The 18,714-nt window shown below is 39.7% G+C and overlaps 1 protein-coding gene across 2 annotated transcripts in view; it reads right to left on the bottom strand.

Moving 5' to 3' along the window:
• Positions 1-4,076: 4,076 nt before the first annotated feature.
• The window catches only part of ube3c (ubiquitin protein ligase E3C), a 29,389-nt gene continuing 14,751 nt past the window's right edge, over positions 4,077-18,714 (bottom strand). For both annotated transcript variants that reach the window (XM_051410875.1, XM_051410876.1), the window contains exons 16-24: positions 17,936-18,023; positions 15,829-15,926; positions 15,053-15,185; positions 12,606-12,853; positions 9,608-9,820; positions 7,536-7,724; positions 7,376-7,442; positions 6,934-7,064; positions 4,077-5,284 (exon numbers count right to left, since the gene is read on the bottom strand). In XM_051410875.1, the coding sequence (XP_051266835.1) occupies positions 5,114-5,284; positions 6,934-7,064; positions 7,376-7,442; positions 7,536-7,724; positions 9,608-9,820; positions 12,606-12,853; positions 15,053-15,185; positions 15,829-15,926; positions 17,936-18,023 (1,338 nt within the window). In that variant the 3' untranslated portion in view covers positions 4,077-5,113. The remainder of the gene's footprint in view (positions 5,285-6,933; positions 7,065-7,375; positions 7,443-7,535; positions 7,725-9,607; positions 9,821-12,605; positions 12,854-15,052; positions 15,186-15,828; positions 15,927-17,935; positions 18,024-18,714) is intronic.

The raw sequence follows: 18,714 nt of genomic DNA, 5'->3' as shown, positions 1-18,714 counted from the left end.
CATTGTGTCAAGAGCATTAAAAATCACCTCTCCTGATCAATTTCTTAAGGAAACAATCGGAAACATTGACATACATCCAGCATGTATGTGGCTCATTGGTCTAGAAGTATGATTCTCACTTAGGGTGTGAGAGGTCTCGGGTTCAAATCCCGGACGAGCCCTGAAATTTAAGGTGGCAGTTACCCTGTGTAGGGACTTGACCTGGCCCCTTCCACCACGCACTTTTGGCTGATGTAGATATGAATTAATAATAAAGACTGAAAATCCACTCTTCTGTTTCACAAAATCAAGCTCCTAAAGCCGGGTCTGCCACTAATCAATAGCAATTATTTAGAATTCTGTAATATACGCTCAGCCACCATGAACTCATCACCTCTCATATATTTGTTATCCTTATAGCAACAAAGGCCACCTATGAGCTGGAGAAGGTGCTAATGCATGAACGTATTCTATGTGATAAAAGCTGAGCCCTCTCTACTTAACGTCTACCTTGGAGGGGTTCCACAGTCTGTTCACACCAAAACGTATGGCCTTCTCGTACTTAGGGATGTTCCTCAGGTGAACTGTAGAGTAATCATGTTGTCAGTATAGCTACTGGTTGTGTATTCATTCTTTACATACAGCATTACCTGTGGGCATCGTTCCCTGTACAGTTTAATTTAAAGTGTTCATACAGTCAACTATTTGCGTTGTCAATTCTGTGTAATAAACAATCATTGGTAAAAATAGTAAAATGATCAGTTTAGAGCATATTCTGTTGCTCAGATTGTGTGCTGCAATGATTCATATTTTGAGTAGTTTTAATGGGATTTGAAAGCGAAGTAATAATACTGTCATTAAAGTTTCTAGCTGAAAGTATGAATGAGTATTTCAGGCCTGAAAACGCATAAAAACTAAAAATGTTTCAATTTTAACATTCCATTTATTATTTTAACTGGGGGAAAAAACTTGAATATTTCAAAAAGTATGAAAATGATCAAAAATCTGAATAGAAACAACAATGTCCTAATTGATCTCAATAGATGTTTGAATGAAGTTTCACTTTTCTTCAAGTATTCACACCCAATATTTTGTTAAGTTTGTATTATATTGAGTTAGGATTTAAATGTATGAACTATGGATGATCTACTTTCAGATATATCCCCCTACTTTGCTGCTTTTGTGTTCTCTGACACTAGAAACCAAAATAAGAGGAAAATCACCATCTCTTACGTTTGTCACATCTTGGACTGTATGATACTGCAGGTCGCATTTAGGACTCCTGTGAACGTACGAGAGAGGTTTTCTTTTGTACGAGGGGCACTTGAAAGCACCATGTCTTTGAGTGTCGACAGCAGCGCTGTTTCACTGACCTCCTGCTCACACATCCGTAATGGCACTCAACAAACCCAGCGAACAAAGCACAGTCTTCACGGTACACATGTGCAGTGTGCATAAAGTGAGACATGAGCGAAAAAAAGTCAAGCAATTGTGTTGAATCATCGGAGCTTCCGTCAAACAACGTGCAAGAGCCAAAACTAGACAAACGGCTTTCTGCGCCATCTGTCGTGTACTGTGGGAAACAGGCGACCTATGATCTGCTGTAATTATCAGCTGTGGCTGCAAAATACTTTAATGGAAGACTATCCCTGCCAATCAAAGACAAAGAAAAGGAGAAGAAATAGTGAGTCACAATTATGTGTTTTACTTAATGCCTAATAGACCTTTCTGCAGAGTGATATTAGACACATTATAATAGGAAAAGCACATGTAACATAACATTAATAATGTCTCTTCCCAGTGAGCCTGCATATACAACATCAGGACCCTGGACCTAGAGACCTAAATTAAAAAATAAGTTATTAATAGACAAAATGTAAAAAAAAAAGCTGTTAATCTCATAATTGTGACTTAAGTGAAGATAGTAAGAAGGTAAAGAAACTAACGTGAAGGGTTTAAGTAAGTCAACTTATAAATATATTCATTCTTAATTCTCTTGCTATTTGATTTCAATTTTCACTTATTTTATTGTTTGCATTGTTTTTATTTTATTTGTCTTATTGGGCTTTTGACCACACTTTGTTATCAGTTATTGCTACAGTAAGTGCTACATAAATTAATATGTTAGATGAGCACATGAGAAGCCTTGCCAATTGGTTTTTAAAAAGCCCAAATTCTGAAATAGCCCACTTGATCACAATGTTGACTCTCTTGGCAGGAATGCGCTTCCATATTTTTCTGGCTCACAGCTCAATAAATTGGGCAGGACACAGAAGATCTGTGTAAAAAAATAAAATAAACAGAGGAAAGAAAGAAAATCAGTAGGCTGAACTCATGGTAACCCAGAGAAACAGAATGAAGCAGCGCAGGTTATTGCAGTTTTGAACTGCACTGAGCCTGAAATTACAGACTTGCATTGATTTTAAATGGAAAATGAAGGTCGTTCGTGCAGTTAAAGCCGGCCGGAGCTCTTGCCAGTTAAGGAAGACCCAATGAAAATGACAGATGGCTATTAATTACACTGGACATTATGGGCAGTCACTATCTAATTAGACTCATTGAGCAGGGGGAAATCACAGCAATAGATATCATGCGCAGGTAATTTTTATTATACAGTCGATAGCTTTCTCTAAGCGTATTCACATAGCGTTTTATATGCTTTTCTTTGATTGTTATGACTGTAGGCTGCAATTTACTTCATAAATTCACAATTGTGGAAGGTTTCAAAGATAGACAATTCTAATTATTGAGTGTAAACTGTAGTTTAAATAATGTGGACTAAACTGCTGCTCATATGCAGACTTCTGAAACCCAGAAATAAGGTTGGCCTACTCCCTGTTCATGTCTGGACAGGCAGAAAGTACACCCATAATGCTGCACTGTCACACATAATACTGTCCTAATGCTTTGCTATTGGCAAATTATTAACTACACTGTGCCTGAAAGCTCTTTGAGCTTGTATCCATATTCATAAAACCAGGTAGTCCATCTGAGTTTTGTGTCTTTTCTGCTGCAACCAAAAAGCCAATGTGATATAATTATGTGGGTTTTTTTTTATGTTTTAGGGGGTAACCAGCACAATAAGCTGTAGTTCACTTTGTTTCATTTATTAGAAGCTTGATCTGACAGAAGAAGGCTGATTTTATGTGAATTATCCCACAGATGTACAAGATAAAGGCCTATAAATGTACAAAAGGTTGTCCATGCAGTACCACTGCTTAACCACCAGATGGCACTCTGTTATAACTAAACATAACCTGAGAGGCGCACAAGACATTTTCTCTTTGATTAAAATACCTGATTCTGTCTCATGATTCTTTTACTTGTTCATTGAAGGCTGAATCAGGTATGATTAACTTGTCAGATATGCCGCCATGTTGGGCTGTCATCATTTAATGCTCTCTTTCCAGACATGTTGATGGCACTTTTGGAGTAATCTTGTGCAAAGTAGGCTGCAATCCACAATCACACTGAAGTGATTTTTGATGTTTCCTTGCTCTGCAGCAAGATAAACAAGCCTAAAAGCTTCAATTAGCCCTTAAAAGGCCTATGTGCAAGCTAAAGTATATTACGCACTGAGGATGATTCATAACATCCTGCATTAACTTTGTCAGTTATAATCCATCACAAGGTAATAGTCTTAAATAAATCTCAGAGTAATTGAGATGAATCCCTCATTTCAATGACAAGTCTGGTTTTTAAGACCCAATTATCACTTTGAGTTCCCTGGCCCAGCGGATGTGCAGGGTTCGGGCTCTGAGAGGAGGAGAGGGGGCAGCAAGTTGGCTGTTTCAGCACGGAGGAGAGGGTGGAGAGATGGACTCGGTCCAACGAGGGATGGATATCTTCCTGGGCTGTACTGCAACGGAGGGCAGGTAGATTTATGACAAACGCACACAATCTTAATTTGTGCCCAGCCCGATAATGCATCTCAAGGCCAGAATAGTTCTGCTCAGTGTTTCTTAACTGGATGTTTCTTTAATTATATGTCAGAGGCCATAAAACTCAGGAGGAGATTTTCCCACAAAGCACTGTTTTATGTCTCGGTCATTACTGTAAATTATAAGCAACAAGAAAAGAGACTTATGGAAGGAAAATGCAAAAAAGAAAAGTGGGTTTTATTCATTTCCATATGGTATTTTTTTTCTTACCCTGTTGGTATACTCATCATTTGTAAGCCTTATCAACGGAACGGTTGTTGCTCCCCTGAAAGCAAACTTCAGGGCGCTGACCAGGGAAGAGATGGTTCTCTCTAGTGAGCATGTGTGAATAACATGAGGCCTCCATTGATCACACAAAGGGAAAGAAAAAACAAACCTGTACACATACTGAAGAAATGAATAATAGAAGAGTAGTTGTAAACATATACATATTCACAAATCCATAATTATATAATACTTCCCTCCAAATCTATTCCAGCAATATAAGCCATATACACACTTCAGATGGCGTGTGCACACTTACGGTATGGATATCGGACATGACGGTTATTACCAGTAATAATAATCATTGGAGAAATCAAAAAAACTGGAGTTCTGATGACCTCGACGTGAAAATAGACGATGGCTATACAGAAAAGCTCCTCCACCTCTGCAGCCCTTGGCACACCACAAAGTGGCTTTAGAGTCCTACAGTCTGTCTCTGTCCGGTCTGTCTGTCAGTTATATTGCCTTTTTTTTTTATTTTTGTATGATGCCACTTAATCTTTGGTGAAAAATAACTGTCGTTTCATGTTAGATTACACAAGAGAGCAGCTGCCACTCTGTTATTTACTCTTGCATGATATTTCCTGCAAAATTCAACTGTAGCGCTGTTCTCCTCTGAAGTATACTGACAATTGATTCAACATTTAAATTACTTAAAAGAAACAAGGATTTTAAAAAAAGAGGCTTCCTACCCCGCTTCATCCTTGCACCCCTTTTCCCTCAGTCTGTGGGTGATTATTTCCTCACCCACGGCTTGGCACGCACACACTCATACACACACAAACACAGTAAATCAGACAGGTCAGTGCATCATTTGCTTTCCATCCTCTCTCTTTTTTTTTTCTCTTTTGTCTCAAGTCTTTAGCTTCCAAGCCAGTTCTGTGGCGTCGAGTCCATCGATGCAGGGACAGAGAAGCCTTTCGCCCGCTTCAGCTCAGCTCGAACCCGGCAGAGGACTCGATGGCGTACAACAGCTTGTTCCTCATCAGGTTCTGGTCGCAGAACTCCGGGAGCTTGAGCAGGTTCATGCAGGTGCTGGCAGTGGGCAGGCGCTCCAGGTCGGTGCCCCCGTTGTGGATGCAGAAGACCGGGTAAAGCTCCTGTGTGCATACATAAACTGTTAATAGGCGCCTCGAAAGTTAGCTGCAGTTTGCAGAGATATTGGAACGTAGTGTGGCATTTAGAGACAAGACAAAAAAAAAAAAAAAACGAGACGTGAATCAAGTCGTGTTGATGATCGCAATGTCCAAAGTAATCCCGATTAAGCAATAAATGTCAAATTCCACAAGGGGATAAATGTTAAAAGAGAGACATTAAGCGTTAAGCTAATACAGTAGAAGTATAAATTTAGGAAATCAGGTTAGTGGTTGAAAGGTACTGAGTGGGAAACTGGCCCGCAGTTTGACCCTTGGATGAGGCACAGGAGGAATGGTCATTTCATGTTGTCTATCTGGCATTTTTTTAAATCAAGCCTTGTGATGAGGCCACCTCATCTGCAGACTGTGACACTGACCGTTTCCATCACAAGCCGGGCCGACGAATAAGCTCCTCCGCCTTGATTTCATCCTGCTATTTAAAGTTAGTGTATATGGTCCAGTGGCCATACTCGCCCGATTAAATGGCTCTTCGGGGGCTTAGCCGTAATGACCCCATTTTTCTGACAATTACCGTATTAAACTATCGTTGCTTATTGAGAAAGTGCCATTACCACGGCTATCATTTTGGAAAAAAAGAGAGTTTCCATCATCTTTTTTAAATGGCTTCTCCTGACAGAGCTATTTCTCCTCTAATGAATCCTGGGCCGTTTCACGACAGCTAATTAAGGCTTAGCTGGCTCAGGCTGAGGGCCGGGTCAGGGGCCGCTCCCCCCACGAATTATCGCCCTTTCCGGCCCGGAGAGGAGACGAAAGAGGAGAAGGAGGGGGCATCCACCCACTGGCCAAAGTCAAATTGATTAAATGATGAGGGAAGGCAACTCTTAAACCTCAAGAGGAGGTACTGCGAAGGAATTTAAGGAGTTTTGTCCCCTCACTCAACTGCAGAACTGCAATAAGGTTTTCTTAACTAATGACAGCCGTAAAGAGTACTAAAACCTATCATATGATGATTACAGCTGCTGGTTAGATGAAGTAAGACATAAAAACTCTTTAATGGCCTCCAGCAACACTTGCTTCCCCCCCCAAACCACAAATCAAGTCAGTAAGAAAGTGAAACGGCTTCCAATTAGGAAATCATTTTAAAAATAGGTTCGCAATAATGATTCAGCACTGCTGAAACAATGTTTAGAAGCAAGTGGGACATAGTTTCCTTGTATGTTCATTTAACTGGAAATTACTGCTTTGTGCCATGTCACACAGAAGGCAAACGTTCAAAAGTTCAACCGGCTACCAAGTTCTGAATGGCAATATTTGTCCAGCCAGGATCTCCGACCAAGCCCACACATACATAAGGCTGCAGAGGGAGTTCTTCAACAGAGGAAGGTCATGAACTATAAAACAACAGCAGAGCAGACGTGGTGATAAGACTTCACCACGCTGGCCCGGTCTTATCGCCGCCTAATTTGAAAATGATCATTTTGAGGGCTGTTATCAGTCTAGGAATTTTCATTAGAAGCCCATTAAGAGGGAACACACCCTTCTGTTGAGCTTGGAACACCTGCCAATAATAAAGGATACGGGGAGAATACAGTCTGCAGAGTAAGTGTAGGGAGAAGGAAAGAAAGTTAAAGTCTGGTAAACCCCCCACCCACCTTGAAGCCCAGCAGTGGAGGCCTGGAGCAGCTGGTGACAAACTTCAGCAGCTTGCGCTTTTCCTCGTCTGTGAAGCCTTCAACCACCTCCCAAAAGATCTGGATGACTGGGTGAGTGGCCGAGTACCCGCCTAAAGGAGATGAAGATGGAGAAAATTGTATTATCTAACTTACAGGCATACATAAATTACCCTCAATACATCATCACATTAGTCTATGAATTGACTTTCACTTCTCCCCAGTTGTGCTATTGTGTATTTGTTAATCATTAAAATATGTATATATACACCGTTATTAAAATCCTGAATTATATAAAAAGGGATATTCCACCAAATGTACACATTAAAGTCATTTGGAGTACTACTTATCTATATATGTGAAAGGTCTGTGTTATAAAGCCTATGTTATACTGGAGGTGTGGTTGAGGTGTTTCAACTCCTACCTGAGTAGTTTGTGAACTTCTTCAGGTCATCAAGACAAATTGGCACATGAGCCCCAGATATCAGCACCTATTAAAAAGGTAGAAAAACACACATTTTAAGTGTCTGTGAGTTATAAATATTCTGCAGGACTGACAGTTTTACTTGTCATGTGCAGTGTACCTGGATCTCCTGCTGGTCAAACATGCGCAGCCACTCCAGGTTGACCACATTGGCCAGGCCCTGTCTGAAGGCCAGGCAGTGAGGCCTGATCTGCTTGTTCAGTCTGTAGTCAGCCACCAAATGGATGTAGGCTATCCGGTTGGCTGTGGTCACGGGAATGTCTTTGCCTCCGAGCTTCAGCTCAACCACCTGGGTCAAAAAGGCACAATGCATTTAAGTTTTCTACAGTTTTAGCTCCAGTATTTTTTACAATGTTTCAAATGTCTTAGTTGTGACAGAAACTGAGTAATATTACTGTTAGGCAGCCATACTGCATACTTAACTATGCATAATACTGAGATGCTTTGGATGCCAGATGACCAACAAACAATGTAAGTGCCAGGTGGATTTAATTCAATCACAGAAAGGTAATTAAAATGTTTTCCAACAGCACTCTGATTAAAGGTATGGCTCAATGTGAGTGTGTGTGTGGTTAAGTGCATTTCAGTGTTTCTAAATATAGCACATCCAATGAACATCTGGTCCAATACAATTTGGCCTCAAGTTCTCTTTTCATTAGCTATAGAGCAGTTAGCACTTGATAGGATGTGCTCATCTCTGTTCATAAAGCCGGGTCTATGATGACATCATAGCAGCTACATGGGGACAAATTATAATGCTCATCTTTTTCTAATGTTTTCAGTTTTCCTGCGATTGGCACGTGTGATCTTGTGTTTTGAGAACGACTACAACTGTGATTTAGTAATGTTATGATCCAATTCACTTTTCACGTCCCCTTTCTTTTATTCTGACCACCTCCTATAAATCCTGATACAAAAAGGTAGAAACCTTACATCACCATTTTTTATTTTTGTTTGAGTTTTTAAAGCCACATTAAGCCTCTTATAGGGGGATAAATAGTTATTGCCTGAATTGCTGATGCATCAGCTGCTAATATTGCTACATTATACAATCGGAAAACCACACACGCCTGATCAAACATTGCCTTTTTTTTTTCTCCAATGAAGTTTCAAGTTTTAATCGAGTATACTCATTACCACAACTACCTTTCTGTACATTCCTACAAGGTGAACGTTTCTGACATATGCCAAACAGCACCACTGCATCAGCAATGACAGTAACAGTAGTCAGACACAAAACTGTCATAAAAACTGACTGAGAGACACTTAGCAGGATATTTGTTTAACAACAGTACAAACTGCGGCCAGAAACTACAATAGACATGAATCAGCACCTCTCTGACGCAGTCTTAACAAAAAGTGATTGATAAGCTTCACAAATGTATTCAGTGCAGAGATATTGAATCAGATTGTATTATAAAGTAAGGTGTTCCTCTTATTTTGTCCATCCCAAATGCTGCATACAGCAGGTAATCATTTTCTGCCTTTTTTTCTCCCCCGCAGTGGATTCTGATTATGTGCTAATGTAAGAGAATTACTGTCCTTATCTTGCTTGCTTTGGCTATCTCACGAGGGCAAATGCAGGGCAGACTGCTCCCGGGTGTGTGCCTAATCTTTCACAAATTGTTTTCCCTATCGTGTTTGCGATGCCCTATTTGTGACCAGGAGGGCTACATTGTAACTCAACCATTTCAGGTGTTGTTTGAGAAGAGCTAATAAGACGCGTTAAGGCCCTGAGCAAACAGGGGCTCCGGGTAGAGTGCAGGTCTGGGTCCAGGTGACTCAGAGTGGTGGCGGCGGCTCGTCTCCGCAGCCTTGAGCTTTGGAGGGGACGTGCTTAAGAGCAGCGAGGTGCTTCTGTCAGGCGTGTTCTGAGATAATTTCTGGGGGAAAGGCAGGTGGAACGGTCAACAGAGCTGCTGTGTTCCCTGCGCAGCAGCACAGCTTAGGGCGACAGTGGCGACGTGCTTTATCTCTCTCAGAGCTGAAAAGTGGTACATCATGAGGGAAATGAATTATTAACGCCACAAAGAGGAACCAAACAGGAGGAAGGAAAGACGGCTGAATGAGAGTTACTGACCAGGTTAGCAATAGAGATGGAAAAAAAAAAAAAACGAACATGTGAATCATTTATCCGACTCCATCCCACCCCTGTACCCAAGCCCAAGTCACCTGAGCCTCTCCCAGATCGTTGTTGACCACTGTGAAGTTGAGGCCCAGCTCCTCCACGTCACCCTCATAGCTCTTTAGGAAGAGAAGGTTGCGGTACATCTCCGGGTCCAATGATGCCAGGTGGTGGATGTCCACATCTGCACTGGTTCCCAAAAGTTTGGACAGGAAGAAACTGGCAAAGGGCAGCTCCACCAGCATGTTCTCATAGAGTGCCTGCGGAAAAATGTTACGGCTGTTAAGTGGAGGACGACTGCAGGACAAGGATACAAGTTCTTTCTTGTAAATTCCCCCACAAACATCAGTCAATCAGTACAAATGAGAAAATGCTCTGCGCATTAAAACACAGGGATTGTTTATTGCTTGGGTGTCACTGAATAAAACATGATGATTAGATAACCGAGATAACTAAATGCACTGCAGCCTGCATCAAGTAGCAAGCATAATATTACTAAGTACATATCCAAAAATCTGATTACAACATACATTACACAACATCAAATTTGCCTACTACTCTTATATCAAAGAATCAAGTGATAAGATCTCGTCACATCAGAGTGAGTGAGAGCAAAACACAGAACACAATCTATCTAAAAACACACAGGCTTCTGTTTCACCCGCCTCAAACTTTATAAATGCCAATTCTCACCTTGACCTTAAATGCCATTAAGAACCACAGCCGGGCAGGTGACTCATAAAACCCAAAGCTAATGTACTGGAATAGTCCGAAAAAGAGCCCGTTGGAGGCATTAAAATATACAGGTCTTTATAAATGATAGCGCTAAAAACCCTGACCGCATCAGCTAAATGGATTATAAATCCAGAGGATTTCCATAATGCATGCATCTTAAACACACACGCACGCATAAATCAGGGCTATTTTCTAAACACAGGTTAATTGCGCAACTTCAAACATTGTCTATTTTTTATGCAAAATAATCCACTTAGTATTTCTCTCGTGGCCGGTGCTCGTTTAAGACCATATGCGCCGCGTGGCCCCTTGAAACCTATCAATAACACTTATGCCGGGAAGAGGCAGCAATAAGTATATGGAAAAAACCTGTAGCCTTATTTTTTCAATGCCACTTACTTTATTTATGAGTGTTTATTGCCAGAAATTGTGCCAAAATGACTTGGGCTGGAAAGAATTAATTATTATGGCCCAGGCCTTTTAATATAAGTGAGTGCAGTGGCAACGCAATTAAAGCAGATCGCGGCACCATCAGGTGGAATAAATGCCAGCAACATTGCAGGTGCATTCTGTTAGCTGCCAAATACATTCCTTAATTTACAACATTAAGAATCAATAAAATTATAATGCCTTTCAAACGCATCTCTATCAATCAGGGGCGCCAACCTCACACACCTCTAAAGGGAACTATCAGTCGCTGGAGATCAGTGAGAGGAGACTGATCAGGATTCTCCTAGGCAAGGCGGGAGGAAGAGGATGAAAACTTTCCTCACCCATTACAGAGTGGAGAGGCCACTGCTGATGAGGTTGGAGGTTTTGTACTAATGAGAGATGAATGAGGCCTCCTTACAGATCTTACTACATAATGAGAAATGTGATTTTGACAAAACCATGTCAGCAAATGCTCCCACCAAGATTAAAGTAACATTTTCGTCTGAAGTCTGGAACCACAAAAGCAAAGAAACCTGTTTCCACGTTTCACCATTTGTGGCTTAAATCTTTCTGCTTGTCAGCTGGGTGGACAAGTGAGGAAGAGGGATGATGACCGGCCTCTATTCTGATGTTCAATCCCATTTCAGTGAGTACCCTAGACAAGCCACTCCTGCCTGTAATACATCACCTCCACAACAATGGCACGCCTCGGACATTAATTAACAATATTAATCTCCCGTGTCCTTTGAGCCGCAATGTGCACTGTGCACATTGCGGCAAGCGGTGATGCAATCCCAATCTATATAAACGGTTGCCTTTTATCCAGGCAATAACGGCACTAAACAAATATCAATACACCTCTCAAATGGCCACTCAAACGTCCATTTTTATGGAGAAAGAGGAACTTAAGGTAGGGTTAATTGAAAGTCAAATTCAAATTAATTTCCCCCCGCCTAATTGCCTGAACCATTAGCTATTGAGAGCACAATATCGAGGGAGTGGGGGGCGGAGAGCTTGTAGCTGCTGATTGATCACTTGCAAAGAATATAGCGAAGAAGAAGAAGGAGAGCAGGAGGAGGAGGAGTTACGATGCTCTGATAAGTGGACCGGACCATCTCGGGCCGAGCAAGAAGAGAAGAGACCTGGATGTTCCTGACTGTAAAACAGATCAAAATGCTATTACCACATGCTTTGAACGCTTATTTATGTCCTGTCTGTGTGGGCTCGCTGATTTAGTGCCAGCCAAATGCAATCACTACACAAACAAGAGGTAGGAATCATCGGCTAATGGAAGCCCTAATTGAGAGGCGACCGCTTGTCATGAGGTAATTCTTCTCCGGGTTAAGATGATAGCAGCCCCCCCTCCATGAGGAAGGCATCTTGATAAACAATCACTACCACATGCATTAAGGATGATTTAGAAACATTAGGCTCTAATAAATAGTGCCATCAGAGGAAGGAAGGGGACAGAAAAACAATGCCGTCAACAGATTATGCACAGGGGTAATTAACAAAACTAAAGCTTGCACGGGTGCCAGGTTCAAGTTCTCACCCCAGCCCTAATATCTTTTCAAAAACAAAAGGATGGCAATTTCTCTAAACATTGTCAGTTTCTAGAACAAACACAAAAATAACCTCTAAATTTACATATACAGCAAGTGCCGCCTTGACACTGACTGCTATTGATCCACTGCCATTGAAATTGACGTATTGACCATCAAATCAAAGCAGTCTGTGACTAAATGTTACTTATTTTACCAACAGCTTTCATATCTTCAGACATTCCTCCTATTTTTAGGGACTTTAAGGGTTTTAAAAAAAAGACATGGGAATATCTAACATTCATCATCATTATTAGAGTTTACATAGGAGGCTCACCTTTCCGAGGATCCTGCCGAGAAAGTAGTAATGCCTCGTAAAGGAGTCTCCAACCAGCATCTCTGCGGCGGGGTTGGGATACAGCAGGCCCTCATTGGTTGTCTTGAAGAAGCCCTGGTTGGGATTGAAGCCCGACTTGAGGAGCTCATTGAGGAACTCGCGAAAGATGCCGCCACCGTCAATGCCTGCCTCGTCGAGACCATGAGCGTTCAGCAGATGGACTCTAATCCTTTTCTTCAGGTCCGGTTCTAACGTAAGGACACAGAGCATGAGGAGGAATTTATGAAGGTACAAAAAAAAAATAAAAACAAGATAAAGAAAACATTGTCTAATAAACTTAATGGTCACAATAAACTGTGACTTTGTCTTTCCTCTGATAAATGTCAGTAATTACTCAGTCATTTTACAGCAATTTCCAGCAGGGGAAAGGAGTCCAACAGTCAAAGCTGATGTTGTCTTCAATTTCTAATAACTGATGGTTACATTGCCCACTTTGGGATGGTTTTAATCCCACATTCATCCACAAATTTTACAGGATTTGCACATAACTTCAGGTTCATATTCATTTTTAACAATAAATCAGATCCACTTGACACCTTAAAGCTACTACATCTCTGAAATGAAATTATTTAGCAAAAGTCAGAAACAACGTGTGTTTAATGAAAGACACATCAGTCCTCATAATCAAAAACACACATTTTGTCACACAATCTTTCTGTAGCTTTTTAACTACAGTTTAACAAACTGCTATTGCTGCCCTTTTAAAGTAGGAGGCTAAATCTCCTGTAAATCCCTGTGAAATATAACCATGGGCTTTATCCACAGACAGCTAATTTCTAACACTTCATTTATTGATGATCTGGAAAAACTACTACCCTACTACACGGTACATATGATACTATAATATATAACTTGTACTGCAGTGCCATTTTATTTTATGTCCAGCATATTCCCTCTCAGCCACATCATTTCCCAGTATATGCAATCATACAACTGATCTCATTTTACCAACTTTTCATATGATATAAATATATAAAATTATAATGATATCAAAATCTGGGCAATTACTGGGATTATTTTATTTTAGTTTTGTTTAACATTTTAGCTAAACACACAACCTTTGCAGAAAACTGACTGAATATACTGTGGATAGTGATTTTTTTTTTTTTTGTGAGACGTAACAGAAGTAGTTTTAACAGCATTACAGCATTTTTTATACTTTATTTTTATTTAACCAAGACATCCACTTGAGTTTGAGAATCTATCTTGCAAGTGAGATTTGGCTCAGACGGCAGCTCATAAACTGTTGTACATAAACCAACAATTAAATGCAAAAAACACCACTAAAACATACAATAAAACAATGAGTTAAAGCACATGACGCATTCCTAACAGACAGGATGAAACACGTGGCAGGAGGAGCAGTGAGCCTTTAAATACACACCACGAGAAGTCAAAAAGTATGTTACGAAAGCTTTCAAATCTTTTGTAGAGGGAATTTTTATACAGCTGGTCCAATACAATGACTTCTAACCTTCACATTGCTTTTTCCAAATCGATCAAGGTTAAATTTGTGAGTAACTCGGTGGAACATTTTATTTTTTAATAACACTACATCAGTGTTTTCCAGTTGATGATTGATTGATTCAATACCGCTGTATTTTTCAACTCTATTGTATTAACAAATTCACTTACAAGGTTTCACCCTTTTCTCCATTACTTATTCTTTAATGCTTGGACTAGCTGGGTTTAGCTGAAAAATATTAATTGAAAAGATAACCTGCAAGCACATGACCTGACGTTCCTGTAAATAGAGAAAATTGATGAAAAATGTAAAAATGTAATTCCAATATCGTTGAAATCTAGTGTATCATGTTGTTTTTCTCAATGAACATATTTTGCAAGAAAGCACTTTCTTGACCTGCAGAATATTCAAATCAAATTGTATAAAAAGGTCATCTTTCAGAATAATTAATGTACAGTGATAAATCAAGGCAGCTATAACTTATAGACACATAAATGATATAGATCATGTCTTCAGCCCAGGTCGCCTACTACTCTTTTTAATCAGATTGCCCTCACCGAAGTGCCCTTTCAAATTCAAACACAAAAGAGGTGACTTAAAATAATTGATTCTGCTTTTATGCGATCCATTATAATAATCGGAACCACAATTATGCTTTACCGAAATTCAATACTCTGCACAGGGAGAGAGCTAACCTTCGTCTTTAATGCTAACCGGAAGCTTGATCCTCAATATTAAGATTTTATAGAGCATAACAGAGAGTTTCAGTAACAGTGTCAACATTTTGAAAATTAACAAGGGGAATAACAGAGCGACTAGAGCACATTTTCCAAACAACAGTGTGCTGGTCTCACGTATTTAACACAACAATGAACATGTAAAATCAGTATTTTTATTTAAAGTCTAGTGATGTGAGCCATACCGTTTTCTGGAGAGAGTTTATCGTAGGCATCCTCATAGATGTAGTTGCGTCTGATGGTGACATTGATACCATCAGGGAATGGCCCGTCCCCCTGCACGTCCCGTTTGTCAGCATAGATTAACCTCTGGAAGATCTACAGGACAGGTGTAAAGCCCAGTGGCAGGGTCAGCGACAAATCCTTTTAGTTGTAAAATGTTTCATTCCGAGTATAGATTCTACTTTTTATCATTCATCCCTTGTCTTTGACCAGTTTTTTTTTTTTTTTTTTAGTAGTTCTTTATCGGTAGTTCAGAGATGGTTGATTAAAATAAAAGGTAAAAACATGGCAAGTGTCTGGGGCATAATTCAGACAGAAAAACAAAAACGACAGGGACATCATCTGTAAGCTCTAGCAGCTGATATTAAAATACTACACTAAAATGAAAGATGTACACATCAGTTGGATGGTTGCCCAACATCCCGTAGCTAATCCTGACAGAACTGATCAGTTACCCCATTTGCCTCCCTAATCTATAAATAGCACCCACAGCAATACTTCATAATACTTATAAAACTATATAGATTGTATCAATACACTATCCAGGATTCAGTCACACTCTGTGCGAAGCATCACATTATATCAACAGGCTTTTTTAAAGAATGGAAGAATCACACAGCGTCATTATGTACTACCACTGTAGTAAAAACTATAAAAGCATGCATTTTAGCATTTAACCGCGCAATACTCAGTCCTTACAGCACACAATGTTTTTTGTGTGTGGGACAATGCGCAGTACCTTGACTCGCTCCTCGAAGGGAACCACAAAAGGGAGCTCTGTGAGGATGGCCAGATGTCTCTCTTCAGACACAGACAGCTGCGGAGGCTCTAAACCAACTGCAGAAAGACAGACAAAAATTCAGCATGTTAAGAGTGTTTCCTGAACAATCGGTCAGTCTTCTCTCCTGGTGTTTCGCATCCAAATATGCCAAAATGCTACCCTTTTTTAATATTTCACATTAACTTTTAACAATTATCTGAGGATTTGTTAATGCACAAATTATGAAAAACATCATAATGTATTTAGGTCTACAATACGTGATATAATTTCTCTAGACAAAACATTTGGTCTTCACAGAGATCCTAAAAATCTTATTTTCTTTTGCTATTAATTAAAGCTGATAGAAAAACAAGTTCCTAAACAGTGAAAACTAAATCTGCAAGCATCTCAAACTCATCAAGAATAGCAGTCTAATAAATATTTGGATTGTGGAAACTATGCAAACATATAAAACATAGTCATTCCTATCTTATAATGGTTCTATCATAAATATAATGTTGACTTAATAGGAAAATCTTGACATCTGGACCTTAATCTTAATTAAGTGACCTTTTAGCCTCCTAGGAAGATTCTTTTCTCCTCTTCCACAGGGGTTTAAAGGTCAGGGTCAAGTACAGGTTAACAGAACTGAATCGGACAGGGATTAAGAGCCTTACTCAGGGAAACTTTAGCTGGAGGAATACTTTCCAACAACAGGTGTCCTCTGCGTGTAACACTCATCTAACAGTATCATTACCTTCCTCTCTGCTGCACTCTGTAAGTAAGACCTAGTCCCCCATTTACAGGCCAGCCATTAAAGACATTTCCATCCTACACCCTTTTAATTACATCCTTTTAATTAACCCAACTGTGAGCTGCCCATCCAGCTGCCGGGCTTTATCCATTAAGCTGATGTTTATTTTGTATTAAACTCAGGGTTTAGACTGTTTAGGCCCACAAAAAAAATTGCCACAATAGCTAAACCGCTCTTCACCCTCCTCGCTTTGCGCCCACTGCAGCTCAATTATTCTGCTCAATTAGTCAATCTGATCTGCATTTTCCCATCAGGTTTCCATCTTTGAGGAGAAATATGGCCTCGGAGTGGTCAATACGTTGCTCATTTATCAGCCATGGGCCTGTCCATTTAAGGAAATGAGAAAAGGCCAGACAAACACATGGACCAGATGTGGCTGAGTTCATCAGGTACTTTCACGCTAATTGAATTTATCCCATACAGCCTCTGAGTGGGATTAGGTAGATCATACACACATAGTTATCAGCTTGTTTTCACACCATACTTCACAGAAACCTGGGATGGTTCAAAGTGAGCCAGATGAAGCCCAGCCTGCGTCAGTGCATTTTCCTCTGAGTGCTTAATTGAGTCAACCAAGAGAAAATGTAGTAATATATCTTTGTTAAAATGGGAAAGGTTAATGACTTTTCTGAGGTTTTTTCACTGTCCCTGTAAAGTGCTGTGAAAGAAATCTTTATATTATGAGGCATTTATTTACCAGCTAACAAAGTAAATGATTCCTTGTTTAGGGAAAATCATTTTCTAGTCTTTCACCGAAGGACAGTTCAATTCGCAGCCTCCTTCCCTCTATCTACTATAGATAGAAACTAGGCAGACGACTCCCATCTCTACTTATGGGAAATAATATCAATGCACAGCTCCACAGAATATGGGAAACAAACACAGGGAAGGTGACTTTGGGCAGCAATTAGGATGATTTCCTGGGCCATGTATCAAGCTGACACTAGCATTACTGTATAGGATACGTATAATTTGTATTCATTGCCAATAGAATAGCAATGTGCTCTACACCGGTACGGCATTTCAGATGACAGTCTTGGAGTTGTTCTAGCCAATCACAAATATTTCATAGACTTTTCGAAGCCATAGATAATTGCAGGATAAATGTCAAACGATTTAAATATTTTTCAAGTATATTTATGTTCATAGTTTGCACAAAAAAATAAAAAAATATTTATTTTCAAATAATACTGGTCTACTCAAAGACCGACATACTCATAAGTCAGGTCTTACTTTATAGATAAATGAAAAACAATAACCAGATTACACTACCATCAAGTGTTGACTGAAGTGGTCCAATGCGGCCCATCCTTCGTGTTCTCCACACGTGTCTTGCAGACGGGACATACAACTGGGTGACCTGGAGAGAAAAGGTAATGAAAAAGTTCCTGCCAGTGCCTATTGGTCTAGATTAAAAATACCTTTTAAAATCCCAAAGAGGACCAAAATTGATTTTGATATTTAATGGGTCCGATTTGTGTAACCAGGAAGTTTTTGACTTCTTCGTGTATTACACTTGATAATGCAGTAAACACACTTGGGTGATGGCGGTACCTGATTTAAGTATAACTCACTACATGCATGTACTGGGACGGGAACGCTTCAGTATCAAACTATTTCAATGATAGTTGTTGGTATATTCAATGGTGTACAGCAAGAAGAGAAACTTTAAAAGTGAATTCAGCAAACTTGTAACAACAATGTGTTGCTGCCACAGTTTAACTCAGTGTATCCATTGCAACATTATCCTTCATGTTTCTTGTTTATTGTGTTGTTAAACACAAGTGAAAACTTTTAATGTGACATTTTCCAAAATACTTTTTTAAAGAGAATCTCTTATTGCTGTTCAAGCTCATATCCAATACATTAAGTCAGGTAGTACTTAGTGTATTTGGTGCAAAGTTAGGCTATCCAGTGCAACAGAGAGGTGTCGTTTTAGTTTTTTTTTTTTTCTTTTTGTCTTAGATTTATAAATGAATAACAAAATAACAAATCGTTTTTTTTCATTTTCCGATTTGGGATTCTACATCGAATATGTTTCAGAAATGTTG

The sequence above is a fragment of the Dicentrarchus labrax genome, unplaced genomic scaffold (genome assembly GCF_905237075.1).
Source record: "Dicentrarchus labrax unplaced genomic scaffold, dlabrax2021, whole genome shotgun sequence".
NCBI lineage: Eukaryota > Metazoa > Chordata > Actinopteri > Moronidae > Dicentrarchus > Dicentrarchus labrax.
This window is presented reverse-complemented; position numbering and strand designations above follow the sequence as displayed.